Here is a 10,395-nt window from a genome sequence, read left to right on the forward strand (position 1 = left end):
CTTTTCCTGCTGTATATCCAGCAGCCACTTTTTGAGGCAAGATGCCACTGTCACCAAGAAATGTCTGTTGCCTCAGAGGGGCATATTTGATCTCATCTTTGATGTAAGAGGCAGCTTGCAGCTTTAACGGAGAAAAATGCAGGGCTTGCTTACTCGCTGGCTACCCACACATCCAAGAGGATATGACATTAGGACATTATCATCTTAAAAAAAGAAAAAGAAAGAAAAAAGAGAACACATTCATAGAAAAAACAGTAGTTTAATAAAATCAGTATCTGTCCTAGTCCAACAAGACTTGGGCCAAATCTGACAGGTAGAAGTGCACACTGAATGCTCTTTGTGCAGGACTGCAGCCAAGAAAGGAACTGCTTTACCCCTGCTTGGACTTTGGAGGTATTTTATTTCATCTTCCTGCGCTTCCGTTGGCCTGCTGGTGCTTTATGCTCAGGCAAGGGGAGGGAAAGAGTTGCCAGCTTGTGGTTCTGGTCTGGTACAAGTTCTGGAGGCCCCTTTGATTTAGAGACCTTTAACCGCATGGCCTTGGCAATGTCCATCACCCTGGAAAACACCAGAGAAACACCGTGGGGTCAGTGGGGTGAATGGGACAAACGCTGTAAAGAGCAATGCTCCTTCCCCTCAGGGCAGAGGCCAGGAGGCTGCAGGAGCTGCTGGGGCGCTCAGCAGCATCACGGTGACTCAAAGGCTATAGTGGGAAACCTAGTTCCAGTGTGGCTGAGAAGCTACTGACCTAAAGAAATACATCTTGAAACGCATTATAAGCCCACACTCTCCATCTGAATGGTCAGCTAACTAGAAAAATGCTGCTCTCCACTTCTGAAGGGATGTAAGCAAGCCTTCCATCTGTGTTCTTCAAATACAACTGTTTCCCAAGGCAATCATCTCCTGCGCATGGTATGCGGGAGGAAACCTGGCACAGCTCAGGATCCTTTTCACTGCTGGACATCAGCATCCCCAGCTGCAAGTGGAAGAGCTTGGCTGAGGTACATCAAGAGGCATATGGGCAAGACCAGAACACGAGGAGGTCAGAGAACATCAAACTTCTCTGAAACTAGTAAACAGAGAAGTGTTCTAGGCTTACTGGAATCCTCCCGACTTACTTTACATCCTTGAAACATATAAGTATTCAGACAAAAACTCTGAGTTCTTTGATTTAATGCCCCATTCCAAGCAGGGACAATCCTAAAGCTACCTCAGATGGCTTAGGGATTGTGTCACGCTTCCATTTTCCCAGCAGGACCCAGACTGTTCTCACTGCTACACTGCCTGGTGCTTCCACCCCACCGCAGTACTTAAAAGCAAAGCACAGCTGCTTGCCAAATGGCATACTTAAAAAAAAATATTACTTATCTCACTATTCTTGCTTGAAAGACCCCGGGGGAAAAACCAGGGCTCATTCTATCAATGCTGACAATCATGCTTCCAAATTCAAGCAGTGACTAAGGGCTCTGATAACATCCAGCTATTACAGCAGCTTCATGTTACATTCCTCTAGCAGAAAGTAACTCAAGGTACTGCCAAGAACAAAATCCTGCAGGCAGAAATGCCTTTCTCATAGCAATTGAAAAGCACTGCACGAAAACAGCATCAGTCCTCACAGTCTTGTTGGGAAGGACCAATGTTGTGCTGGGAAGCACATGTCCTCAGAATCACTATCATCACCCACAAAACAGGAAGGTGAGGCAGAGAGAGATTAGCAAGCACAGCGGAGCTCTGATTTCCAATAGGACAATCTGATCCATTTTGAGATGACATTAGTGAGCTGCCTGCTGACCCAACATCTGCTTGCTGGGAAATTTCCTAGCAAGCTTGCTAGACTGTTTCATCAGCTCCAATCAGTTCCTCATTTATTCTGCAGGGGCAAGAGACAAAGCCCTGTGCAACCATGGACACAATTCCCTCAGGGCCAGGGAGCCTGGGGCTGTGCACAGATTGACACCTACTGGTAAAAACAGGTCTTGCTGCAAGATCAACTAGATGCAAAGCACTGCACACAAAGTGATTTTTATAATGACAAACAGAATGCTAAAAAGTAACTTCCCAAAGAAAGAGAGAGCTGTCTCCTAGAAGCATGTGCTACTAGCTATTTTTCATGTGTTCATCTTCACTCACCCCAAGCTGGCATATCCTCATTTGAAATACTATGGCCAGAATCTCTGGACTACTTCTCCCTAGCCTCCCACCACAATACTTTGCTGAAAACTCACCAAATTGGGAGAAATAAAACAGCCTTACTGCTGCCAAGCCCTGGCTCGCCCTATTTGGATCCAATGCAAGGCTCACCTGCTTTCTTGAAGCTTCATGTCATTTTGCAGCACAGTAAGGTCTATTTGGAAGTTCTTGATGTGCAGAGCCAGTGCGATGACATATGCTGCGATTTTAGCCTTCATTGATGCAGAGATTAAATTCTGCACACTGAATGCCAAGAAAAGGATGGGAAACATGGAGTTTCCATGCAACAACAACAACAAAAAAGCAAAATATGAGATACAGACAGAACTGGAGCTCCAGCAAGATAACTTTGCCTACACATCAGCTAATAGCTGAAAGCAACAGGTAACTCCAATTACAGGGCCTGACAGGTTCTTTTTTCTCCTCTTTGTTTCTGCTCAAAAATGCAGGATTCTGGTATCATTAATCTCTATGGCCTTGATGAAACCACTGACAAACCTTTGTTGTCAGGATCTGCAGCCCATGGGTGCCTCACAAGAGGAAAATGAAGTTGTTTTGAGGATCTTCAGTATAACTGCAAGGAGCTCTTTAAACATATCACCTACATAGTGTGTATTGCTGGCTGACAACCCTATAGAAGCATATATTGGCTGTTCAATGCACAGACCACCACACATGGAAGTGATAGATGAGACAAGAGATTGCAGTTTCACATTTGGGAAGCCAGCACATGCTAACATTTCCTGATTACATCTCCATGGCTCTTCAAGCTGAATTTTGATATCTGAGCTCTGCATTTCAGCTTCAAAGAAAGGAAAAACTGTTTCTTACCTGTCATTGTTGTAGGTCAGTAGAGTGAAATTCTTCATGAGTTTCCTGCTAATGACGTGTGGGCATTCAGGACCCATAGGATCTAGGGCAGAAAGGCACTTAGCAATATAATGAGATATACAGACTGTTCACTATACAGGTTATGTGCGACCATCCTAATAGCACATTTATTATTACAGAGTTTATTATCTCTTTCTAGCAAGATGTAAATGTAAAAGGAATCTGGACACTTGATATTTAAGATTCATCAACTTTCAGATCAGACAGAGGCTCCTAACACCTTTTTCTTTCTACTTCTGCAAGTGGGACCTCCCACTTCAGTAGCAGAAAAACTGAAATAAATTTGCACATTACACTTATACACACTACTTTCAATACATTCCTTACCTACAGTCCTGTTAGGATAGAAAAATGAAAACTAAAACAGCATTAACAATTTCCTGTTACAACCTGGACTAGTCTGTTACACTTCTAATGTAAACCTCTAACTAGGTCCTGCACAGTGATCCTCTACCTTCTACAACGCAGGAGGATATTTACAGGCAGACTTATCACTCCCCTTTCCCTCTCCCTACCTTAAAATCCCAGCATTATCATTTTAAACACTAACGAGGAGACTCATGGGCACAATTTCTGTCCAAGACAGCAAGTTCTAAAAATCTCTAATGAAATATTTTTAGGGTTTTTTGAGAATTCACGTTATAAACCAAGTCCCAGCAAGGAGTCAGGAAGGAGAGGGAAGACTTTCCACTAGTGTCTTACGTTTCTTCTTGATCACTTTCAGGAAGCTGAACTTAATAAGGGTATCTAGGAACCACAGGCATCGGGCTTTGTGATCCCTCCTCTTCTCATCAACAGGCAAGAACTTCAGCTCCTCCAGAACAAAGGAGCAATAGCTGAAAAAGAGAGAGGAAGCATGAGCATCAAACAAACCACCAGAGCTCCACCTCTAAGAGAGCAAAGCTCTATGAGCACACATTGCTGTCAAGGCCCACCACATTCAAACCAGCCCCTTTCCGTGTGTAACCTCTCAGACTGTACTATGACATAACACAGACTCTTAATTGATGATTGATCTCAGCTTGTCAGGACACAGGAAATTTCTGGCCAGTACTCTGCTAGGACAGCACACAGGAATCAGAATAGCTGCATGCTCCCTCCTCCAGACAGCTGCCTCCAAGTCCAACTGTGAATTTCTCCCTTTCCTGCCCTGCAATCTGCTCCCCACAGGGCAGCCACCCTGCTGTGTACACATCTTCTGCCATAAAATTACTACGTATGTTGTGAAATGTGCATTCCCCAGAAGAAAGTGCTGCTCAATTAAACTTGGCAAAAGTCCTCCATCTACACTGAAAAGATCAGCTTAGGTGCAGCAGAGCAGACAGTAGTATCCATTCTGCTCCACAAAACCTAAAGTCTTCCCGGGCCAACAACAACTACTAGAATACCTGCAACATTACCTTTTTTCTTCTGTTTTCTTAATGATTTCCTCCGGAGTTATGTTAACGAAGACTTCTGCTGGAACCCTCAATGCTTCATACTCTGCTGGGGAGAGAACTGGAAAGATTTTAAGGAAAAGAGCAAGTGTGCCATTGTGATCTTTTCCGGTTTGAACAGCCTAGAGAGATTATGCTTTATCTACTTCTGCTATGAAAGACCAGGCCTTGGAGAGCGGGGCGTAAACAGGACAGGACATAATCACAGCACTGTAAAGCTGGCAAAGGACAGAGATTTCCGAAGGACCGTTGCTTTGTCACAAAGCATATCTCCTTCATCTCTGACTTCCGCACCATTCTCAGCTGAACTGCTCTTGACTGGGACAGAATTCTTCTCTCTGCAAGGAAGAAAGATGTGGGACTTGCATGCCCAGAGCCCAAGCACAGACCATCTCCTCTCCACTTCTGGCTCAGATAGCAGAAGACTCAACAATATTGTCACAAACCTGACAACTCCTGTTAGCACATGGCAGACCACAAGAACGGGGAATCCCACAATGGTTGAGTTTGGAAGGGACCTCTAGATATCATCCAACCCCCTGCTCCAGCAGGGCAGCCAAAGGATGTGGCACATCCAGGCAGGTTTGCAAGATCTCCAGAGCAGGAGACTCCACAGCCTCCCTGGGCAGCCTGTGCCAGGGCTCTGGCACCCTCGCAGGGAAGAAGTTCTTCCTCACATGGGGATGGAACTGCCTGGGTTTCAACTTATATCCATTGCCCCTTGTTCTGCCAATGGCCACCACTGAGAAGATCCTGGCCACATCCTCCCTACATTTTCCCCGCAGGTATTTGTACATGTACATGACCACTGACATCTAGGCTTTAACATGTAGAAAGCCACACCTGGGCACAGAAAAAGATACTGTCCTCAAACTTGTAGACATCTTCTGGCTTCTCAGCATCTTCATGACATGGAGGTAGGAAGACAGAAACATTCTGCACATCATCTTGGGCCACATCTTGGATCAGAGCTTTAGGGGGAGGTAAGAAAGACAACAGCATTTGAATCAACCAGACAAAAGCACCGGTAACACAGCCACATAAAAAATGCTTTCCTTGAATTGATTCTAATCAGTGGGGTTCTTGGGTGAATACTAGTCTAGTTATAGCTGAAAGAAGTCAGAAGAATTGGAGCTTTAGACATTCACCTGACCTTTGATAAAGTGCTAAGGAAAGACCCCAGTTTTACTCCATTCTGTCTCCTCATCTCCATCGGCAGAATTCTGTTGAGCACCAGTTGAGAGCTTAAGAACAAGAAAAGAAAACTGAAAACTTCTACCTAGTAGTACAACAAGAAAAACTACTTGCTGCTTCAGCTCCTCATGCCTGCAAAATAAGACAGGAAAGCATGTTTTTGGTGCTGCTGTTTACATTTGGCTCCCATTTGGCTCAGGGCAATTTTCAGAAAACTGCAAATATCAAACTAGAACACAAAAGATGGGAGCTCACCATATGGAAGAAAGTCAACTGGTTTTAGGGCCAACAGAGGTTTCTTCTAGGCAATAAAATGTGTATTTGCAGAAGCACTGGTGGAAGGGAGCTCTGCAGGTTTCCAGTCCAACATCCTGCTCAGATTAGGACTGTTCTGATCATTACACGAGAGCAACCCTGGCTTTGTCCAGCTAAGGCTTTCAGGTCTCCAAGGCTTGCAACCACCTTGTCCAAGGAATGAGGCCCCTCAGCCTGGCACAACAGCACTTGATATGGCTGCACCCTGGCTTGGGACATGGGCCACTCCTTATGCTGCTGTGGAGCAAGGACACAGTTCACCTTACTGAACACAAGTGTCTCCTTGTGTTCCAGTGAACTTGTGAAGCTCACCAGAGGCCTGGTGAACTTGTTGCCTTCATTCCAGTAAGCAGATATGTAAAGACTTGCAAAACGAGTTCCCAAAAGTGCATATAGACACTGATGCCACGGGGACTTCCTTCAGCCAGGCATCTCTCACATTAACTCTAAAGGACCAGAAGCAAGTAGTTCTTAGAAAGATGTGTGATTTTCCCAGCACATGTCCTTCTCAGTTGCTCAATCAACTGCCTCCTTGCCACTTCAAAAAAAAAAAAAAAACCAACAAAAAAAACGGTTTCTCCTTCCCACTACCTCTGTCCTGCACTGACAAAGAAACTGTCAGGAAGAGGTGTTTTTGACTGCCTGTGCTACATCTGCTTCTTACCAGTTATTCCCTTTGAATCTATAATATTTGCTGCTGCTTTTGTGACTGCTGTACTCAGGATGTCATTCCCCACTGCATTCATTCGACGAGAGTTCAGGGCTCGCTTCTGCTTGCTGGTACCAAAAGCCTCAATGCACAAATCCATCTGTGTGGAAGAGAAAGGCAAATTCCAAGAAATTGCTCAACTCCAGAGCCATTGTATTCACAACTAAAACTTGCTTCACCACCACCACGTGGCCCTATAACCATGTTCTCCAAGATGACTTTAAAGAAATCAGTGGGTACAACCTTGAGATAAAACAAGCACTCATCAGTAAGGGAACAGACATTTCCAAGACTACATACAAGACTTAAATAATTACAGTAATACTGTTCAGTAAGGCAACAGCTCTGTGCTGTGTCATAAATCTTTTAATGTACACAGGAAGTACTGCACCTACACAGGTTTACATTGGAGTGGTAAATGTCTGAATCTCTCACAAATATCATCTAGCATTGTTAGATGGATAACCACACTACAGTATCATAGGGGTTTTCTACTTTACCTTCTCCCTGTAGGACTTATTCTGATAATCCTCTCTTTCATCAGCGATTAAGTCATCTGAAAGAGAACAAGAAATAACAGGCTTAGCTTGCAGCAACCAACACATGCAGGAAAATAGCTGCATTTGGTAGTCCTCCTCCTTTAATTCATTACAGGAAGACGTGTCACATCATGACAAGGTATCTTTCACAGGACTTCTTCATTTAGAATAACACAAAATGTAAAAATATTATGCAAAGAGAATAGAGAAGAATTGGCTAATTTTTGTTGTAAAATCTATAAGCATATACCATGGATTGCTGAAATCCATGCAGAAATCCAGGTCCTGTGGCATATGAAGGAAATGAGCTCTAAAAGGCCCATGACTTTAGACTGAATTATCCTTCTGGGGCAGAGAGTAGAAATCAATCTGCTGACAGAATTTTGTTCTGTTTGTTTCAGTGACTCAGCCCCAAACCTGGTTATTTTGGAGCTTCCCTTCCATAGTAGGGCACTCCCAGACAGATCTGACCAGAGACGACTTTGGCAACAACTCTGGCAATGCTACCGTCCCTGCCACCCACTATGCTTTCTGTTTAGCCTCCATCTCAAATTTCAGATGCGTTCAGATGCACCCTTGCTCCTTTCTCTCTTATTCTGCACATCACACAGCACTTTAAAAGCAGCGTATATGTATTCCCGCCCTCCTTCCCTCCTCCACTTTAAGGTTATCAGAAGGTGAAGTCAGAAAAATGAGCAAGAGAGAACAATCAGGAAGAAAGCAGAGATTGCTGCTGTCAGCATCCAAATGCATGCAGAGCACTACTGCACTGTGACTCTGGTGCTAGGGTTCAACACAGAATCTTTCCTACCTGACAGCCAGGGCTGCATGTTGAATAATTCTGCATTGTAGACATCCATTTGCCCGGTGTCCTTGTCTAACACACCAACAAAGTACCTAAGCAGAACCCAGGAGCGGGTGATTAGCAGGAGACAGTCCAGCATGATGTTATTATGATCCTACGGTGCAAAGCTTCACGTACTCCACATCCCTGCCAATTTTCCTTCCTTGCAAACATTTATTTTCCAAACACATGTGAGATTTCACAGCAAAGCAAGTTCCCTCCAAGGCAGACGCATATAAGGCCTTGTTCCTATATGCAGATGTGGAAACCCCCAAGCAATCAAATCAGCTTCGAGATGCACCAAGAGGAGTCTCCATGTGTGAGTGATGATTTCTACTCTCTTCTCTCTTTTTTGGTCATGATGCTTGGTTTCCTAGCGCATCTATGCAGTTTCTTGCATTTTCCCAACTTCTTCCCTGTGGCCTGTTCTCTGCTTAGAAAGAGTCATTTGCAGCCTAATGCCTCAGAGTTTCACAGAAAATATTCCATTCCAGAGAAATCAGAGTAATATTTTTTGCCTCAGACAAAATTCCCCCTCAGCCCACATGTGACAGAACCACAGAATGACTAGGTTGGAAGGAACTGTGGGGGTCCACGGTCCCTTCAGCCCTGCTCAACCCCCACTGCCTAGGACAGGCTGTCTAGGACCATGTCCAGTTGAGCTTTGAATATTTCCAAGGATGGAGGCTTCACAACCTTCCTGGGCAACACATCCCACTGTTCAACTACCTTCACAGTAAAGAAGCACTCAGTGAATTCAGACAGAATTTCTTCTGTTTCCACTTTGTGCTCTTTGTGTCTCCTCTCACAGGAGCACAGAGAAGGGGGCCTAGCCCCACACATTGTTTTTCTTTGAATCCTTGTGCCTCTTTCCTCCCTTGTCTGCCTTAGTGGCACGTGTGAGAACCTTCTCCAAGGAATCCACTCCTGTGGAGGGGATCAGCTGGGAAGACTCCCAAGCCAGCTTTGCTGTGCAAAAACAGCATCAAGTTGCAGTTTGCAATAGGTAGGGACAGATCTCAGGAGCTTCTGGGGCAAAACAAAGGATCAATTAAATCATTAAAACTACCTCGGGATGGCTCTGCTATCAAGTTCTACCCACAGCCCGTACCTGCAGAGGGAATTGCACTTCATAACTCCACTGCCAAAGTTACTCCCCACGTATGAAAGTGTTTCAGTTTCTGAGACCTAAAAAACACAGAAGAATGACTTTGCTTGCAGATGACCACACATTAATCTCCCATATAACCATTTTATTTTCCCCAGTGCAATAAAGCTCTACATTCCCTGGCATGAGATGCCAGAACTGATGTAGGCAAAGTGCACTTCAATTGCTTTGGGAGTGTTTTAAAGTGCCTTTTTTCTCTCCCCTTTTTCAATTCCCCCACCCCCCCCTTTTTTTTTTTAAATAAAACAAGCTGTTTTTTTAAATAAAACAAGCATTTATTCCCTCCTACTCTCAAGCAGAGCTGTCTTTATCTTTCCTCTACCGTACCTGCTGCCACTCCTAGCTCTAGCAGTCAAGAGCCAATATCAGTACTAGCCTTTTTCTAGAAAATCCCTAAATATATCAAAGACATTTTTTTGGAAAAAAAAAGAAAGTAACGAAGGGCCCAAATTCTCATCATTTTTAAAACAGCATGCCTCAGCACATAAGCTGTTATCCTCACTGTACTATTATGCAAGCAAACACATCATGGAAGCAAGAAATGCTCAAATAAATGAGAGGTGCCCCAGGGATTCGACACATCCAAAGCGGAGGTTATCTAAAGTATCTGGACAGGGTTTCCAGCTCCTGTTCACACAAAGTACCAGCACCAGAGCCCCAAAAGAAGGTGCAGAGAGAGAACCCAAACCCCTCCACACACAGCAATGGGATGACGGGTGCACCTATATTCACACACCCCACCCTGACCCCCAAGAGCCAGAGCAGAGCCTGGGCTCCAGCCCAGCCCCCTGGGAAGGGGCTGAACGTGCAGCGCGTTGCGGATGTACGTGGGGTCACACATATGCTGCTATCACATAGCAGCCGAGCCGCAACAAGGGGGCAGCTGCCGGCACGCGCCCTGCGGTGGCGGCGCGCTCGGGGCGCGGGTGCTGCTGCCTCGGCGCGCTCGGGGCGCGGGTCCTTACCAGCAGCCGCCGGTGCCTCCTGCGCGGGTGGCTGCGATCCGCGTCCCGGTACACGCTGAAGCGCAAGTCGTCGTCCCTCTGCAGCCTCCCGTTGGAGAACTGCACTGCGGGCGGCGCAGCGCGGCTGCCTCAGGCGGCGGCGGG

The 10,395-nt window shown here is 45.4% G+C and overlaps 1 protein-coding gene across 1 annotated transcript; it reads right to left on the bottom strand.

Moving 5' to 3' along the window:
* Window positions 1-251: 251 nt before the first annotated feature.
* Window positions 252-10,350, bottom strand: POLR1E (RNA polymerase I subunit E). The gene is made up of 11 exons (XM_026038084.1): window positions 10,252-10,350; window positions 9,230-9,306; window positions 8,086-8,171; window positions 7,236-7,291; window positions 6,691-6,835; window positions 5,381-5,488; window positions 4,482-4,578; window positions 3,784-3,917; window positions 3,022-3,103; window positions 2,302-2,433; window positions 252-558 (listed from the first exon to the last, which is right to left on the bottom strand). The coding sequence occupies exons 2-11, from the start codon at window positions 9,250-9,252 to the stop codon at window positions 399-401; spliced, it is 1,023 nt and encodes a 340-aa protein (XP_025893869.1). The 5' UTR covers window positions 9,253-9,306; window positions 10,252-10,350; the 3' UTR covers window positions 252-398.
* Between the last annotated feature and the right edge of the window lie 45 nt (window positions 10,351-10,395).

Source organism: Nothoprocta perdicaria, unplaced genomic scaffold, assembly GCF_003342845.1.
Source record: "Nothoprocta perdicaria isolate Ctin4 unplaced genomic scaffold, notPer1 scaffold_200, whole genome shotgun sequence".
In the NCBI taxonomy this organism is placed as follows: domain Eukaryota; kingdom Metazoa; phylum Chordata; class Aves; order Tinamiformes; family Tinamidae; genus Nothoprocta; species Nothoprocta perdicaria.

Excerpts from the sequence above, each read along its gene's own strand:
- POLR1E (XM_026038084.1), bottom strand. The coding sequence starts at position 9,252 with ATGAAGTGCAATTCCCTCTGCAG. Across the intron at positions 5,489-6,690 it reads AGATTCAAAGGGAATAACTG|CTCTGATCCAAGATGTGGCC; the intron begins GTAAGAAGCAGA and ends CTCCCCCTAAAG. Across the intron at positions 3,104-3,783 it reads GAAAGTGATCAAGAAGAAAC|ATCCTATGGGTCCTGAATGC; the intron begins GTAAGACACTAG and ends TTTCTGCCCTAG.